The sequence below is a fragment of the Hordeum vulgare genome, chromosome 6H (assembly GCF_904849725.1).
Source record: "Hordeum vulgare subsp. vulgare chromosome 6H, MorexV3_pseudomolecules_assembly, whole genome shotgun sequence".
NCBI lineage: Eukaryota > Viridiplantae > Streptophyta > Magnoliopsida > Poales > Poaceae > Hordeum > Hordeum vulgare.
Window position 1 is genome coordinate 477,000,077 of NC_058523.1, and position 18,118 is coordinate 477,018,194.

Genomic DNA, 18,118 nt, shown 5'->3' on the forward strand with positions numbered 1-18,118 from the left:
TCCTCGATGCCCATATTGGATCCTACATATTCTCCGAAGATCTTATCGGTTGAACTCCAGTGTCAAGGATTCATATAATCCCGTATGTCATTCCCTTTGTCCTTCGGTATGTTACTTGCCCGAGATTCGATCGTCGGTATCCGCATACCTATTTCAATCTCGTTACCGGCAAGTCTCTTTACTCGTTCTGTAATACAAGATCCCGTGACTTACACTTAGTCACATTGCTTGCAAGGCTTGTGTGTGATCTTGTATTACCGAGTGGGCCCCAAGATACCTCTCCGTCACACGGAGTGACAAATCCCTGCCTTGATCCATACTAACTCAATGGATACCTTCGGAGATACCTGTAGAGCACCTTTATAGTCACCCAGTTACGTTGCGACGTTTGATGCACACAAGGTATTCCTCCGGTGCCAGTGAGTTATATGATCGCATGGTCATAGGAACAAATACTTGACACGCAGAAAACAATAGCAATAAAACGACACGATCAATATGCTACGTTCATAGTTTGGGTCTAGTCCATCACATGATTCTCCTAATGATATGATCAAGTTATCAAGTGACAACACTTGCATATAGTCAGAAAACCTTTACTATCATTGATCAACTGGCCAGCCAACTAGAGGCTTCCTAGGGACATTGTTTTGTCTATGTATCCACACATTTATCTATGTTTTCATTCAATACAATTATAGCATGGATAATAAACGATTATCACGAACAAAGAAATATAATAATAACTAATTTATTATTGCGTCTAGGGCATATTTCCAACAATAATCCACCTCAGGGCCGACCTTCGAACAAGTTGGACTTCGGGTAAGCGAGATTTGAAGTGATTGGATCTGGTCGAGCGTCTTGTTTAACATCGATAGGCTGATCTGATCGATCCTTTGTATGTTTTTGGAGTTGATCTCCGCGACTTCAGGAAAGGAAGCAAATTCGGCAGTAGAAGTTTCCCGCTGTCCGTACACTGTTGTCGGTTCCGAGCTCAAAGCCTCCTCTTCGAGGAAGAAAGGACCAAGACCATGGTTGGTCAGAGGACCCGGAGACAAGGCTTCAGGATTTTGCACATCATCGGCCGAGGCCGTGAAGTTAGCGGGGAACAGATTGCCTCGTCAATCGGTGGGGACTTCGAATTCTTCAAACCTTATCCTGTGACCGGGGTCAAAACCATCGATTTGGCTAGGATGGATGGTTAGGTCCGTGCTCGGCATGAAGCTGCCGAGCGTGGAGACATGTTCGGGGATGAAGATGCCCTCGTCGCGGACTCGATCATTGACGATCAAGCGGGCCATCGATCCTTTGGGCTATCTAAAGGCGGAACTCTCAATGAAAGCACCAATGTCGGCGTCAAAACCGGCAGATCTCGGGTAGGGGGTCCCGTACTGTGGAGCTTAGATCGATGGGTTGCAGGAAAGAGGGGGGGGGCAATGTTTACCCAGGTTCGGGCCCTCTTGAGGAGGTAAAACCCTACTTCCTGTTTGATTATAGTGATGGGCAATGATGGTTATAGAGTTGATCTACCTCGAGATCGCACGAGCTAAACCCTAAATGAGATAACCTGGACGCTTAAGAGCCCATGGTTTATATAGACACCAGGGCCCCTAGGGTTACATGTTACCGACATAGATCGGGGGTAGGTGGGACGAACTGGTCCTCCTGCCATGGAGTGCACGCCTAGACTTTGGAGTTTTCCATCTTGATTACGTAGTAGTCAGATAATTCGGTCTTGAATGACGCAACCCACATGATTGGCCCATAAGGGACAACCCGACTGCCCGAGGACCCCTTATTCTGGAACTCTCTCACCTCCCTCTGTTCGTACCCCTGGTCTATTGTCAGGTTCATCCCCTCAACAATCACCAACAAGGATTCAAGGGAGGAGAAGCGCCGACATGACAAGGAGGAGCAAATTGGGGCCTTCATGGACATACAAAATAAAAAGCTCGCCTCGAAGGCGAAGAAGCAAGTGAACATGCCAGAGATCAAGGCTACCAAAGCAGCCACCAGAGAAAGAGAAGTTCAGCTCGCTTGCATGACGAAGGGGGTCGAGATCATGAAGGTGGACTTGAGCATGGTCTATCTGAGTAAGCGGTCTTGGTTCAAGAAGATGTAGGACGACATGCTCAACCTCGATGACGAGTGATCCATGGCATGGTGTGCGGACACGACCACAACCAAGATGGTGTGGGCGAACTATAGTCTCATTTTGTGTGCTGGCATGTGTGCCGGCCGATCGCAAGTGCGCCCAACATGAAAACTGCATACTTTTTTAGAGGCTAACATATGTATGCGGGCCGCTGACATATCGCTGACGTGAACTCTTGATGCTAGCATGATAGAGCAACTCCAACGGAGCGACCCATTTCGTCTGCCGCCGTCCGTTTGGGTCAGCGTGGAAATAAAAGATGGCCCAACGAGCCGATCCAAACGGACGCGCGTTCGCTTTTCGTCCACCTGCCGACCCATTTCAGGCCCCGTTTTGATCCTGATTTGGGTCGGCACGGACTCAAAGCGGACGCGGACGACGCGTGCTTCCACCGTTCCCTAGCCCGCCAGTCGGTGGCACATTGGTCGTTTTCCACCCCCATCTAGCCCTCCCATCGGCTCGCCCCCAGTCCTCTCGCTGTCGCCGCCATCGCCCAGTTCCGGTTGCGTCCTCCCGTACCGCAGGGCCTACCCCACTTCGCCGGCCGCAGCGTCGCCGGGGCACCGCAGCTTCCCGTACCCCAACCCGCCGTCGCTGGTCAGCTTCGTCGTCCACGCCCGCAAGCTGTTCGACAGTTTGCCTCAAGGTACAAAATGGACTACGCCGACGAGTTCTTTTTTCCATAATGTTTCGTGCGACTCCGACGATTCCTCATCCGACGATGAGGAGATGCTGCTTGCCGTGTTGGTCCATGACCACATTAATCGGCAGCGTTCGCTGTTCTGGGGCTCGACTCCATGACATGTTCCGGCGTTGAATCGAACCAAGAGAGCATACAGAACGTCTACACGATCAAGGGTTTGAGTTTCAGGGTGATAATGTGGTGCCTCGGCATGACGGAGAAGCGGTATCGTTTGCACAGTTCATCCAATTTCATCATTAAATTCGTGATTTGGAAACTCATATTCAGTTGCAAGATGATTTGGTTGAGCATATATGGGATTATGTTGGCAATCAGTAGGTGTATTTTATAGATAATTTAATTTTTATCGACCTTGTAAAACTTTGCTATATTTTATTTTCGATTGTGAAACTATGCTCTATCATTTGTTGTTGCAAAATATGCAAAATATCAGTATTTGTTTAAAAACAGACGGCTGGCCAGCCAGACGGACAAATATGGGTCGGCGCGTTGGGCGCGCTGCCGACCCAAATCATACCTGAACGGGCACGGAGCCGGCGGATGACCCAAACAGACGAAATCGTCGTCTGTCTGGGTCGGCCAGTTGGAGTTGCTCGTAGCTGGCATGATCTATGACCGTGAGCCTTTTTAACGTAAAAAAGTGTTGTGCGTGGATGAAAAATAGGTCGCTCCGTTGGACGCACGGTCGACCATTTTCTAGAAAGGACACACCGACCCAAACGGAAAAATGACGGACAAAGCACGCGTCCGTTTGAATCGTACGGTTGAACTTTCTTCAAGTAAATAAGTAAAATATTCATGCTAAAAAAAAGACAGGGGAAAAGCGCATGCATTTGAGCAATCGCCGGGCTGGAAAGCCACCAGACGACACAAGTGGACGCGCGCAAGAAACAGGAGCCCCTTTTCCGTTGCGTGCGCGACCGCACCGCAGCCACCATACCAGGAGGAGAATCTCTATCCAGTCCGGTTCCGTGCGCACCCGGTTTGCCGTTCCGGCCCGGACTCTCCCTCTCCCGTCCCGCTTCCTTCACGCAACATTTCTCTCTCGCCCCACCCGCTAGACTGTTCCACCAGTTACCACCACTACTGTGCGCGTGTATCGTCCTCGACAGACGCAGCCAGCGCGGGTTCCACAATCCGATCCCCCTCACAACCGCATTTTTTTTAGCGGCAGCGGAATTTAACTCTCGCCTCTCCCGCCGCCGCGCAGCCCAATGGACCTTCCCGTGGTGGATCTCGCGCCCTTCCTGCAGGCCGCCGCCGGCGACGCGGCCGCGGCGCCGGCCGAGGCGCTGCGCGCGCTCTGCGCCACGGTGAGCGCCAGCCTGCGGGACACGGGGGCGCTGCTGGTGAAGGACCCCCGCTGCACGGCCGCCGACAACGACCGCTTCCTCGACGTCGTCGAGCGCTACTTCGCCCGATCCGACGACTCCAAGCGCCTCCAGGAGCGCCCCCACCTCCACTACCAGGTAGCAAATGATTCCGTTTCATGGAAGCGGGTAGCCTCCTCGTCCCCCCCGCTTCCCCGGCGAATTCTGGTGTCCGATTGGGCGGGGACGGGGCCTAGGGTTCGGGCGAAATTGTTAAGTTGGACATTCAAGGATCAGCAGCAGTGCTTGTTCCCGGTTCAAGTTCTCTGATATGATCAGCTGCATTATAAAATCACCATCAAAATTGAGGCACATAAGATTGATACATCCAACAGTTATGCTGAATGCGTGGTGCCTTAAGTTAACCCCATTTGCGGTGATGGATTTTGATCCTGTTTATATGATAAGGTTGGCGTGACGCCTGAAGGCGTGGAGGTACCTCGCAGCCTCGTCGACAAGGAGATGCAAGACAGGATCAAGAGTATGCCAGAAGAGTTTCAACCAGCCACCCCTAAGGGACCAGACCCGAAATGGCGATACATGTGGAGAGTGGGCCCTCGCCCCTCGAATACCCGCTTTAAGGTTGTCATTTCTGCATCATCGATCCCTTCACTGTGATGGTGAAGCCTGAATTTATTCCGCGCTTCGCGCCTAGCTATTATTTGCGCGTCATATGCTGAATTGTGAGTAATTTTTGTGTAGGAGCTGAATGCAGAACCTGTTATTCCTGATGGGTTACCTGAGTGGAAAGAGACAATGGATTCTTGGGGTGCAAAAATGATTTCTGCCATTGAGGTACATATCCAGTGCACACTTTTTCTAAACTGATGTTTTCTGCAGTTTATGAATGGCAAATCTGTATTGTTCGATATTCAGAAGTTGGTTGGACACACTTCTCTTGTAGGTTGTTGCTGAGATGGCGGCGATTGGATTTGGCTTGTCAAAGGATGCATTTACCTCTTTGATGAAGGAGGTAATGTTGTAATTCTCGGCACGCTCTGTTGTTCTGTTATTCTTAAATTTTTCTGAAATGAATCTTCTTAGAACAGTACCAAGTCCCAGCTATTAGAAAATTTGAATGCCTTAGTGGGTTTAAAGGAGTGGTATGAGGTCTTTTGATTTTTTCCATCGTTCAATTCAACATTTTGAGTACTAGAAGTATTGCTCATGTTCCTCAAAAAAGAAGTATTGCTAATGTCGAAGTTCTTTGATCGCCCTATTGACACTACTCAACTATTGTTGTGTTTCAATAGGGACCACACCTCCTAGCACCAACTGGAAGTAATCTGCTGCGTCACGGTTCTGAGGGCACAGTGTTTGCTGGGTTCCATTATGATCTTAATTTCTTGACCATACACGGTCGTAGTAGATTTCCAGGCCTGAACATTTGGTTAAGTAATGGTAAAAAGATGGAGGTGAAGGTCCCTGTTGGCTGTCTTCTCATTCAGTCAGGGAAACAGGTTAGCTCTGCCATTTTCACTGGATACATTTTCAATTGCTCTAAGTTAATAGTTTGATGACATTATACTTATGCATATCGGTTGCAGGGGTCAATACCAGTTTTATGATATTGTCTTCAATATTTTGCTCTTATGTACACGTACTGGTTTTCCTGAAATAGTTGATGTTGTCATGATGAAATCAAACTTTAGTTGCACATCTGAGTTTTTGCTGAAATATTACACAATTGCATGTAAGGATCTATAAATACTTGTGTCTTGTATGGAAATGTTAGGCAAATGAGAGCTGGGCGTTATTTCCGAGGTGTTGGGTGTGGCAGTGAAGCAAGTGCACACGCTAAAACTAGAAGGACACGCCTCACTATTTTTATGTTCACCTTTTTGTACAGTTGGAATGGCTTACCGGTGGTGAATGTTTAGCTGGAATGCATGAAGTAGTGGTGACCAAGAGAACATTAGAGGCAATAGAACTAGCTAAAGAGCAGAACCGAAGCTTGTGGAGGATCTCATCAACAGTGAGTACTCCCAATTCCCACGATATGTTTGCTTAACCTCATGGCAATTTTCTAGAATCCCGCTTGCTCTGACGAGCTATTGACAAACCGGTTTCTCTGTATGTCCAAACAGCTATTCTCGCACATTGCTTCCGATGCGACGCTCAAGCCATTGGGCCACTTTGCTGAAGCACCCAATGCTCATAGTTATCCGCCTATATGTGCCGGGGAGTATGTGGAACAAGAGCTCTCGGCGATCAATCTGAAAGGGAAGGTTGCACTCTAGGCACACACAGACCACCGGTTAATCTGACGGCTCATTGATTTGCTTCCTATGGTCAGAACGCGGATTGCGATAGTCCAAGCTGATACTTGTATCTTCGTTCAACTTTGTTCACATACCTTTCTATCTATGCCCATGCTAAGTATATGTCCATTGGGTCCTCCTGTTAAGTTATAGTGGTGTACTGAACTGATAGCACCTGTGAAAACTAAATAATAGTGCTACTGTTGTTCTCGAACCGAAGTGTGATGAAGATATCAGCGTTGGTGTCTACGAGAATCATCCTTGCAATCCGTTTTGTAACCTGTAAATCTGTTCTGAACTGAAACATCAAACACACACACACATCAGATGTAACGACGCGTTTAGTTACCCGCATATACCTCAGCCAAACCTGCAAGGGAAGAAAATGGCCTGTTTGGTTACCGCATTGACTTGTTGGCCTGCATAGCACGAACATCAAAGCACCTTTGGGTTTGCATCCGCAAGAATGCTCTAATCGACGGTTTTTGTGAAGCCAGACCTGAGCAGTGCAACCCTAGGCATATGGGCGTCGGTGGTTGTACGCGTCGATGTAGTCTTGAGACGTCGCATTGTTTCTTGAAGCGATGTCATGAATTACCCTCACCTCCCTTCCTCATCGCTCTCTCTCCTCCTCCCCACTCACACAGTCGACGATGACCACTGGAGTGGTAGCAGGACGATCCAAGACGGCGGCGACCACTGTAGCGACTGCAGACTTGCACCAAAGCGCATTGGCCATGGCGGTAAGTTCTTTGACCTCTCTAGATTTCCTCCGTTGGCTCGGGCTAGATTTTATTGGAGCACGCGATTGGAGAGTTAGGGAGGGGATTGAACACATCGACGGTGGGGGATTGGATTCAGCACCGACGGAATCTTGAGTTCATGGCTAATTTTCTCGATTACATCAGGGATGGGGATTGGGGTACTAGCTATTTGTCTAGCCGTGGCGACCTTGGAGTCGCGTCGAGCGGCGGTGGGGTGTAGGTTTCTTCTTTTCTTCTTCATCGACATCTTCTTCCTCATCGTCTTCTTCCTTATCGTCACCGTCAAGAACGATGGGTCTTGCAAGGTCGCCTGCCTCTAGCGCCCTAGCCACCATGTGCACCTCATCGTCTTCCTCCCCAGATCCACCACAATCCTTGTCATCGAGTACACCATGACACGGTGGTCATTGGGACGCTTGTACTCCTTGTACTTGGCCCACTTGGCCCTCTGTCGAGTGTCATCGGAGTCGGCCTGATTCATGGCCCAACGAAGGTGTTGACTGACATGGCGCCCCTCGCTGGTTCAGGAATCAACGTCTTCAACTCGTCTGACGTCGCCTTCTTCACCATAATGTCGGCCTCCTTGCGCACTTCTTCCATGTTGGTGAAGTTCGAGCACACTTTCATTGTGTCCTCGAACTTGGTGTGATCACCGAGCAAGTACCTGAGAAAGAATGACCTCTATCTCATGCAACCAATCAACACGTAGATGTTGATTTTTTTTTTGCTTGCATATACTCTATCACGTAACTGAAACAAGTATATGCAAAGTGCCTAAAAACGATGCAGGAAACAAAAACGCGCTCTAACACTATTTTAGAGGTCAAAATTATAGTCCACTCTGCGCAGTAAGTTGTGACACTAGAAAGCCTTGTTTCCTCTCACCACAAACCGGCTAATCGGGGTGTACATATGTACAGTACAGCGGCCAAGCACGTTAAGGCATCTCATTTCATCAGACCCAGTTGTTGGGCAGCGAGAAGTTGTGGAACCTGAAGGAGGCGTCCCCGGCGGTGTCCCTCCCCTGGACCATCATCCCCGGCTCGCCGTCCGCCGGCGCTGGCTGGTCGACCCACGAGAAGGAGTTCTGCCGCAGCAGCTCGGCGAACGCCGGGGACGGCTGCGGCGTCGGGCTCGGGCACGGCGCCCCCTGCGCCGGGCGGTTGGGCGCGTCGGTGCCGAAGTCCCACATGAGGACGTGGAGCAGGATGGGGCGCAGGGCGTGCCGGTGCAGGGACAGCTTCTGACTGAGCGACACGGTGTCGAAGCACCGGATGGCCCCGGAGGTGGACACCATCCACGGCAGCACCTTGCGGCACGACACCCGCGAGATGACCAGCAGCTTGGACGCGCGCTTCGCCTCCCGGTAGAGGTCGCGCAGCCCCGACCGCGTCGACGGCGCCGGCCGGTCGCCGTCGTCCTCCATCACGGACGAGATGTAGAGGAAACCCTGCACCACATTCCCCAAGATCGAGCGGTCCAGTTCAAACGTGCGCTATAGTATAACTAGAAAAGGGAAGTGCAGGGACAGACATTCCTCCGGCATTGGTACCTCTTCGGTGCGGCTGATGGCGAATCCGAGCTTGGTGTCGCCCTCGTCGAGGATGATCTCCACGGGCATTTCTCCGGCGGCCGCGGTGAACCAGAGGCGCACCGCCTTCACCACGCCGATGTCCACGCCGTGGTAGTCCTCGAACCCGTAGAGGCTCGCGTTGGCGAGGTTCGGGAGGTCCGCCAGCGACCCCGAGTTGACCGTCGCCGAGGCCATGTCGCCGGAGATCTGCACCATGCATGCAAGAACGAACGTCAGAAAAACACCAAAACACCCCCCACACAGTCATTCTGATGGCGAAATGTATGTAGTACAAGGACCTTGGTGAGGAGGGCCTCGGTCTGGACGTTGAGGAAGGCGATGGGCACGCCGGCGGCCTGCGAGGAGAGGAACCAGGCGTTGGCGCGGGCCAGCGTGTCGTCGACGGAGTTGTAGCGGGAGTTGGCGCGGTCGAGCGCGGTGGGTAGGACGAGCAGGGAGAGGAAGCTGCTGGAGCTGGGCACCGGCAGCACCTCCTTCATCTTCTTCTCCCACGGGTAGGACACGTAGCCGTCCTGCAGCTGCGCCTTGCTCAGCGCGCACACCACCCTCGAGCTCCTCGACCCTGCATGCACCATCACCGCCGTCGTGAGCGATCGATCAACGTCGGCCATGACGTGCGTCGTAATAACATTACGATATTTATCGAACATCTAATTCCAATCGTGTTTCAGTTCTTTATCTGAGCTTCTGGAGATGACATTAGATTTGCAGATTATTTATATGATCGTCAAGAGTTGGCATTAGATTCGCAGAGGAATCTCAAGCACGATCTGCAATCATGTACGAGTTCATTTTTTGTTACTTGTTACTCCTAGTCCTAGTGCGAACAAGCTGGACGCGACATCATCGACCTAGGAGGTAAAGTCAACCGGTGAACCTCCGAACCGCATTATGATCTCAGACGAACAGCGCCATTTAATACTGAAATCGGCAAGTGGACGCCGTTGCCGTGTATGAATGATTGAATCCAACTGCAGATTCAATTCAACGTGCACCGCCGTGTCTGCTGCCTGGAAGTACGGGCATGCGACTAGAGCTAGACTAACGATTAATTCGATGTTTGGTAAGATCTGGCCAAGAATTGGTGTGTACGGGTGTACACTGTAATCCGTATACTTCCGCACGCGGCTACGCCTAAATAATCTCGAGACTATGGTGGTGTACCTTTACCCAGGGACTAGACTAAAAAGTCCCTTTTAGTCCCTAGGTAAAGAAGCAGGAGTGACTTTTTCTTTAAGGGACTACAAAAAGACTCTATGAAAGGGACTTTTTTCTTTAGTCTCTGGGACTAAAAAAAGTCTAGTCCCTGAGAAAGAAACACCACCTATGTACTACGCGGTCTCTCCTGCACAGTCAAGATTTTGGAGATGATGGCAGTGCATATACACATCATCTGTAGCCTGCAAACAATTCTATACGCTGAGCACGCCAAGTTACCGGTCCGGAAAAGTGACAACAAAGGCAGCTGCCTAAAACACAACAAGAGCAACAATGTTACCGGCAGCTCTTGCAACGAGGATATTCGGATCATATCCTCTCTAAACGAGATGATCGTACCACGGAAGCAATTTTATTAACTTATTACTTAACTAAAAGACTAAAACTGACCCAAGCATATCCCTCGGCACACTAGCATGCAACCAAAACCAACCCTTGTGAGTGATCGAGCACGCCAAATTGTTTTTGCAACGTAGCTACAACTGATCCAAGCATATGCCTCGGCGCACCAGCATGCAGCCGACCCAGTCTCTTGTGGATCTTATCTAAAAAAAGAGAAGGTCCGTGGATGATCGAGCAGGCCAAAAGGAATTCTATCGCGATCGATGGTGCCGCGGCCGCCTGTCAATTCAAAGCCGCACATACCTGCGCGCCAAAGTCGCATGCAGCGGGAACGCGCGCATGCACGCATCGGCGCCCCATCCTTTTCTTTTTTCTCAAGGGTCCAACCCGGCATGTAGCGAAAACTCAGTCGAAGACTTTTTACTTTTCTTCGCTAGCGCGATCGCGATTTGCTTTGCAGGCGAAAAATCGAGCGAGTTGATCCCCGGTGGGGATGGATCGGAAACAAAGATCTGCGGAGGTTCTAGTAGAAAATATCTGCGGATTGGATGATGATGACGACGGCGGCGGAAAGAAATGCGCGCGGCGGTGCCGTGTGGTGGCGGCAGGGTTGCGGTGGTGGTTGTTGGTTACGTACCTCGGAAGGCGACGCACTCGCTCTCCATGCGGTCGACGAGCCCGACGGCGTAGTTGGGGTCGCGGATGGACCGGAGCACGTACTTCTGGCTGCGCCCGACCATGGCCATCCCGCCGCCGCCGCCGGCGGCGGTCTCCTGCGGCACGATGCAGGCCTGCATCCTGGCGGCCGTCGCGTCCGAGGCGGGGCCCAGCAGCTCGCCGCTGCTGTCCACCTCCCCCGGCACCAGCTGCTGCTGGGCGTGCGCGGGCCGCCGCACGCGCACCTCGACGGACGTGTCCCCGCGCTTGTAGGCGGCGTGCAGGAGCTTCTGCAGCGCGGCGCGGCCGCCCTTGAACGGCGCGGCGTGCACGGCGGGGCCGCCGCGGCCGCCGACCCCGATGAGGAGCTCCTCCACCACGTCGCCGGTCTGCACCGTCTCGGTGCACCCCGTGCCCCACTCCTCCGCCCGCGACCCGCCCGCCACGCACTCGATCGCCACCACCCCGCCCTGCTTCTTCCCGTAGTCCATGGGCATAATAAGGAGCCTCTCTCTTTCTCCCTCCTACCCCCTCGCGCAGCAGCAGCTCAGCTAGCTTGCGAAAATGAACCGGCCGCCGTGGGGTAGTGCGCGCTATATACGGAGAGATCTATTGCCCCCTTTGACTTGCGTGGATGGATGCTAACTACCACTGCCCCGTCGCCATCGTAGCTCGCAGCTCGCAGCTCGCAGCGGCAGCGCAGGGAGAAGATTCTTGCGACTTCACACGGCGGGGCGGGGGCGGGGGCGGGGGCGGGACCGGTCGCGAGGGAGGAGAAAGAGAGAGGGAGGGGGGTACAGACGCAAACGCGGACGCGAACGGTTTGGAGGGGGCGAATTAATGGTGGCGAGCGCGCGGTGGATAAGGACTGTTGCTGTCGTCGGGATTAAAATCTGCCGTGCTGCTGGCGACCCTCACCGTACCCGCGACCGGCCGTGGCGCATCGGACCGGACGTCCGCGCGAGCCGGTGCATCGGGTCCGTCCGTCTTTTAAACTGCTTCGCTCGCTAGGAGATGCCGGCGTGCGTGGACTTCCAGTTCGCGCGGGCATCTCTGATCGGGGGAGATGGATCGATCGAGCCCGTGCGCATTCGGCGACGCCATCGCCGCATGTGTGTGTGTCCCGTAACGCAGAGTCCGTGCACGCTTTTACCCTTTTCTAGAGGCGATGCATGCATGCATGCATCTCTCCCTCTTTTTTGAACGAAATGTTTAAGGGTCTAGAAGGAGCAAGAGAGTGCAATTAAGGTACAATCGTAGAGAAAAGAAGGCTAATATATTTTCACAAGGGAAAATCTTACCATCAGCTAGCCGGGGATGGCAGCGTCCACGTCCGTCACATTCCATACATGACACGCGTCCAACTAAGGGTCCGAAAATCGTTTTTTGTGGAACGTGTTCCTACAACAGAGACTACGTCTCTATAATATATATATTGTCGCAATGGTCTACGACGGGTTTATGTTATACAATAAAATCTTTATTACGGAAATTTTCTGCAACAAGACCTCAGTTGTAGAAAAAACTTACAACAAAACCTTAGTTGTAAAAATAATTTTGCAACAAAAAGTCTCTTGCAAAAAATTCTGCAACAAGATATATGTTGCAGAAATAATTCTTTAATAAATCATGTGTTGCAGTGATGAAGAGGCGCTCGGCTCGTTCGATGCACCAAATCTGACGACTCACGACCTTGCTAATCTTCTAAAAAGATCAGCCGACTCAATAGGTACTTGTAGGTCACCTTAAAATAATTTTTGGGTTGATTTAGGAAGGAAGGAAGAAGCTGCTGGAAGAAAGAAGGAAAAAGCAGTTGTCGGCTCACAGGAGAAACCCGATGGGTTTATCTTAGGATGGCAGATGAGCCCATTATTTATCTTAGTGTGCCATGCGACCTCTTTATTTGTATTATTTGTGTCAGGGTGGCGGTGCAGATTCGTCGGAAAAAAATGGTTCATGGTCGAGGTTAGAGGGGTGGTAGGGGGCCGTGGTAGCACGATAGTGGGCGGCAATTGGGGGTCAGACGTGGTCGCGAGGCTGGGCCTGGAGTGCCGATGGCAGCAGGCGGTTAGGATGGTGCTAGATCGACGGTTGGAGGTTGAAGAATATAAACAATGAACCGTTTCAGTGGTTGAAGAAGATGATATGGCCATTCATCTTGCATCCGACGGCTCACACCGAATCGATTGATCCAAATTGGATTTTGAGTCACCTAACATCTAGCCAATCCCATATATTTCACAATATAATTTAATTTTGCATTGGACGGTCCGCGTCCCATTTTGTGTTGGTTGTTATTGTCCTTAAGATAAGGTGCTTTTTGGTTGTTTCTTCAAAGAAGGCGAACTATAATGTACATTGAGTAGTGACGCTAAAGAGTTTACACTAGTACCCAAAGAAACAAATGAATTGCATACTAGTCACTGACTACGAGGACGCCTCAAAACATGATGAAATGGATAAATTGGGTCGAAAGTGGCCCCAACATGAATCCGTCACTGGGGACAAGATCACTTGGAACATCGATACAACCACCACGCGCCTCCAATTATCAGGCTCGTCGAAAGTAGAGGCCATGGACACAAAAGTTGAACTGCCTCCTGCGTGGCTTCCACGCCAAGAGGCAGGAGAAGGGTTGCCCTTCAGCCAAAAGAGTGGCGGGCCACTGAAGATCGACAAACAACCGCTAGGGTCGCAGAACCATCACAAATACCATTAATGGTGAGTTTTATATAGACATGTATACTTCATGGTTAATGGGGTTGTACATTAGGGGTAGGTCCACGGACCTGCATCAGAGGATCCACCTAAGACCCCACATGGACATCAATGTTCCCTGCCCGTGCAGTCACGGCCTCACTCGGGCAAACATGTTCTCACTCGGTTTGCATAAGGTCACTCGGTTCGTCTTCTGTGAGTCGAACGTGCCCCGACACTCGGACTACAGCGAGGCATGGATGACGAAGAGACTGCAACGACCATAGACTTAAACTACCACGTGAAGTGCAGCGAAGACGAGCGTTACCAGTAACGCCCGAGTTAGAGTTGCCGTTAGTAGTAACTTTCGTAGTTATTAGCATTAACTCACCCTTGTAATGACGTTCGACCGGTCATGGCGCACTTTATATAAGTCGCACCCGAGCTCCTGAACAAGGATTGAGCATTCTGTCATCTCACACCCCCATAAGCAAACACTAGTCTCCGTGCTCGAGACATAGGATCATTACCACTCCCGAATGGGGCCGAACTCATACATCCGAGTGTATCCACTGCTCCGTAGCTAGGTTCCGCCCCTCATTCGTACCCCTGATACTATTGTCAGGATCATTCCCGCGATAGTTGGCGCCCACCGTGGGGCTGCGTGTTTAGAAAATACGGCGCAGTTGGAGTTTCCATCCTTTTCGCCATCCTGATGACACTCGGTAGATAGATTCTCTTTGGTTCCCTCAGCTTCGTCGTCGACGACTCAGCATGGCTGCAGGACGTGCCACTGGACATCGATGCCCTTCCCGCTCGAGGTACGTCGCACTTCAGCGTGGTTGCGCACGGGGTCCTAATCCGACAGCTGCCGGCACCGTATAACTCGGTGCCGCCACGTCCTACTACGGTTTGTCGCAAGCGCTCTGACGCTCACGACTGCGGTGGTGGATCAAACATGCAATGGCCCATCAGATCACATCAGGGCAGGTGGCTATGCTCGATTCGGACGAGCCCACTGTCAGCCTCTTCCCTTCGTCGGATGACGGATCGTTCGACAATTCCGACTGCGTAAGCAGCGAAGACATCGTCGAGATCTTGATGGACGACACCGCCAGGGGAGGAGCCCCTGGTTTTTCCGTAGAGAACTCTCATGTACACGATGGTGGTGGGCTTCATCACTGTGACCATCACGTCCCTCAGCCGCTCACGGAGTAGCAGCGGGAGGAACTTCGGTGGAGGAGTGATCAAGCTCTTCGTACTCCCATCACTAGGAACACCCTGGAGGAAATAACATTGGAGAACGAGCGCCAGGACACTCTAGCCGAGCACGAGCGCCAAGACACTCTAGCCGAGCACGAGCGACTCGAGCGGCTTCGATGCTCACTCGATGCCCGAGCCACAAGGGACCAGCTCAGTTCCAGTCACAGCCGCCGGCTGTTGTTTCCGAACGACCGCCAACGTAACATTGCACTACTAGGAAAAACCTTATAGGCAGGAGCCTATTAGTAGCGCTGGAAAGTAGAAAGCGCTGCTGCTACTTAGCAGTAGCGCTGGAAAAACAACGCGCTATTGCTAATGTCCTTAGCAGTAGCGCTGGCCTTATACTCTGCGCTACTGATAAACAGGGACCAGCGAGACCACCCGCAGTGCTATAGTAGCAGCGCCGTTCCTAAACCAGCGCTACTGATAAGGTCCATAGCAGTAGCGCTGCGTTGCATCCAGCGCTACTGCTAAAAGGGGCCCAACGTGGGAACCGACAGTAGCTGTAGTAGCAGCACCGGCATGGTAAAAGCGCTACTGCTAAGTACAATAGCAGTAGCGCTCCTCCGGAACCAGCGCTACTGCTATGTTCAGTTAGCACTCCACGCCGTGCTAAAAAATTCCTAACTCTCCCCACTCCCCCACCCCCTCTCTCCTCGATCTCAAGCCGTCTCCGCCTCCCTCGTCGTCGCCACCGCCCCCTCCCCTCCCGCTCTAGTAAGCCCCCTTCCCCTCCCGCTTCAGTAAGCCCCCTCCCCATCCCGCTCCGGTAAGCCCCCCACCCCCCTCCAGGCGCCGCCGCCCCCTCCCCTCTCACTCTAGGCACCCCAAGGCTGCTGCCATTTTGATTTTAGGGCCATCGGTTGAAGATGTCATCTTGAGATACATGTTAATAAGAAAATCAAGATATGTTTGTTGAAGATATTTTGATGGGCTAACTAGAAAGAAGGAAAAAATCCTATGGTTCACACTTGAATATTATGTAAAGAATGTGAAATAAATCATTCCTGTTTGTAAATTTCATGTAAGTAGGCACATTAGATTTGAATTAGACAACCAATGGTTTCAAACAACTTATTTAAACTTTGGAGAGGGAAAAGAGCACATACGTATTTCACCAACCTACATCACTTGCATGACATGTTGGACACTGTTCATCCAAGGGATAGAAATAGTCACACAAAGATGATGAATGAGCTAACTAACCAACTAATTAACTAATTAGTTAATTAATCAATTAATGTAGACTACAAATATCATCCTTTTGTTGGTGTTAATGCATAAAACAGTAGTGAGTTTCTCACTTTTGCTTGCTAAGTTGTGCTAAGTTTTGCCGGAATGTCCGAGTGGCCTATGTTTTGCCGGAATGTTGATTCATTTCCGTTCTGGCAAATTTCAGGCGCTCCATATGTCCACTATTTAGCAAAGGTCTTGCCAAAAATTTCCATGAATTTTGACATGACTAGTGCTAGAAACTAGGACATATGGAGTGCTTGGGAATTGCCGGAAAGGGTAATGAATCAACATTCCGACCAAATAAAGGTCCCTTTTTATTATTCATTCTTCTGTTTATATATAGATGTTCAATTCTTTCGATATAGTGTCACGGTTGTTGTTTACACATTTACAAACATGTTCCATGGATTATAAGTTAAATTACCACATTAAAACAGGAAATGTCTGACGATGAATACTGGGAGTGTGAATATTGCGGCGACTGTCGGGGTATGTGTGACACGCCTCACCTGCGAGACGATAGGTTCTTCAGCATGAAGCTTGACGAGAATGGAGATATGTTCCTCCCTTGCCATGCAAGAAGATATGTGTTGGAGAGGCTCGGTTTCGAAGACCACGAGAGAATGGAGACGAGGAGCGCTAACCTGAGGACTATACATGGTCACACATTTGTTATCAAAGTATTTAATTCAGTTTTTCACACAGAATTTGTTGGGGAACGTTGCATGGGAAACAAAAATTTTCCTACGCGCACGAAGACCTATCATGGTGATATCCATCTACGAGAGGGGATTTCCGATCTACGTACCCTTGTAGATCGCACAGCAGAACCGTTAGTGAACGCGGTTGATGTAGTGGAACGTCCTCACGTCCCTCGATCCGCCCCGCGAACCGTCCCGCGATCCGTCCCACGGTCTAGTGCCGAACGGACGACACCTCCGCGTTCAGCACACGTACAGCTCGACGATGATCTCGGCCTTCTTGATCCAGCAAGAGAGACGGAGAGGTAGATGAGTTCTCCGGCAGCGTGATAGCGCTCCGGAGGTTGGTGGTGATCTGATCTCGGCAGGGCTCCGCCCGAGCTCCGCAGAAACGTGATCTAGAGGAAAAACCGTGAAGGTATGTGGTCGGGCTGCCGTGGCGAAGTTGTCTCAAATCAGCCCTAAAACCCCACTATATATAGGAGGGAGGGGAGGGGCCTTGCCTTGAGGCTCAAGGAGCCCCAAGGGGGTCGGCCGAGCCAAGGGGGGGAAGTCCTCCCCTTCCAAACCGAATCCAACTAGGTTTGGAAGGTGGAGTCCTTCTCTCCTTTCCCACCTCCCCTCTTTTTTTTCTTTCTCTTTGATTTCCTTTCCTTTGGCGCATAGGGCCTTCTTGGGCTGTCCCACCAGCCCACCAAGGGCTGGTGCGCCACCCCGAAGGCCTATGGGCTTCCCCGGGGTGGGTTGCCCCCCCGGTGAACACCCGGAACCCATTCGTCATTCCCGGTACATTCCTGGTAACTCCGAAAACCTTCCGGTAATCAAATGAGGTAATCCTATATATCAATCTTCGTTTCCGGACCATTCCGGAAACACTCGATCTGTGATCTCATCCGGGACTCCGAACAACATTCGGTAAGCAACCATATAACTCAAATACGCATAAAACAACGTCGAACCTTAAGTGTGCAGACCCTGCGGGTTCGAGAACTATGCAGACATGACCCGAGTGACTCCCCGGTCAATATCCAATAGCGGGACCTGGATGCCCATATTGGATCCCACATATTCTACGAAGATCTTATCGTTTGAACCTCAGTGCCAAGGATTCATATAATCCCGTATGTCATTCTTTGTCCTTCGGTATGTTACTT

General features: G+C 51.1%; 2 protein-coding genes across 2 annotated transcripts; one reads left to right on the plus strand and one right to left on the minus strand.

Moving 5' to 3' along the window:
• The first annotated feature begins 3,858 nt into the window (after positions 1-3,858).
• Positions 3,859-6,706, plus strand: LOC123402720. Its single transcript, XM_045096673.1, has 7 exons — positions 3,859-4,330; positions 4,640-4,813; positions 4,934-5,026; positions 5,136-5,204; positions 5,485-5,691; positions 6,081-6,206; positions 6,319-6,706. The coding sequence occupies exons 1-7, from the start codon at positions 4,076-4,078 to the stop codon at positions 6,469-6,471; spliced, it is 1,077 nt and encodes a 358-aa protein (XP_044952608.1). The 5' UTR covers positions 3,859-4,075; the 3' UTR covers positions 6,472-6,706.
• Positions 6,707-8,044: 1,338 nt separating this feature from the next.
• Positions 8,045-11,872, minus strand: LOC123404772. Its single transcript, XM_045098721.1, has 4 exons — positions 11,048-11,872; positions 9,129-9,412; positions 8,809-9,036; positions 8,045-8,706 (listed from the first exon to the last, which is right to left on the minus strand). The coding sequence occupies exons 1-4, from the start codon at positions 11,562-11,564 to the stop codon at positions 8,212-8,214; spliced, it is 1,524 nt and encodes a 507-aa protein (XP_044954656.1). The 5' UTR covers positions 11,565-11,872; the 3' UTR covers positions 8,045-8,211.
• Between the last annotated feature and the right edge of the window lie 6,246 nt (positions 11,873-18,118).

Excerpts from the sequence above, each read along its gene's own strand:
- LOC123402720 (XM_045096673.1), top strand. The coding sequence starts at position 4,076 with ATGGACCTTCCCGTGGTGGATCTCGCGCCCTTCCTGCAGGCCGCCGCC. Across the intron at positions 5,205-5,484 it reads TTACCTCTTTGATGAAGGAG|GGACCACACCTCCTAGCACC; the intron begins GTAATGTTGTAA and ends GTGTTTCAATAG. Across the intron at positions 5,692-6,080 it reads TCATTCAGTCAGGGAAACAG|TTGGAATGGCTTACCGGTGG; the intron begins GTTAGCTCTGCC and ends CTTTTTGTACAG.
- LOC123404772 (XM_045098721.1), bottom strand. The coding sequence starts at position 11,564 with ATGCCCATGGACTACGGGAAGAAGCAGGGCGGGGTGGTGGCGATCGAG. Across the intron at positions 9,037-9,128 it reads CCGAGGCCCTCCTCACCAAG|ATCTCCGGCGACATGGCCTC; the intron begins GTCCTTGTACTA and ends TGCATGGTGCAG. Across the intron at positions 8,707-8,808 it reads CCATCAGCCGCACCGAAGAG|GGTTTCCTCTACATCTCGTC; the intron begins GTACCAATGCCG and ends AATGTGGTGCAG.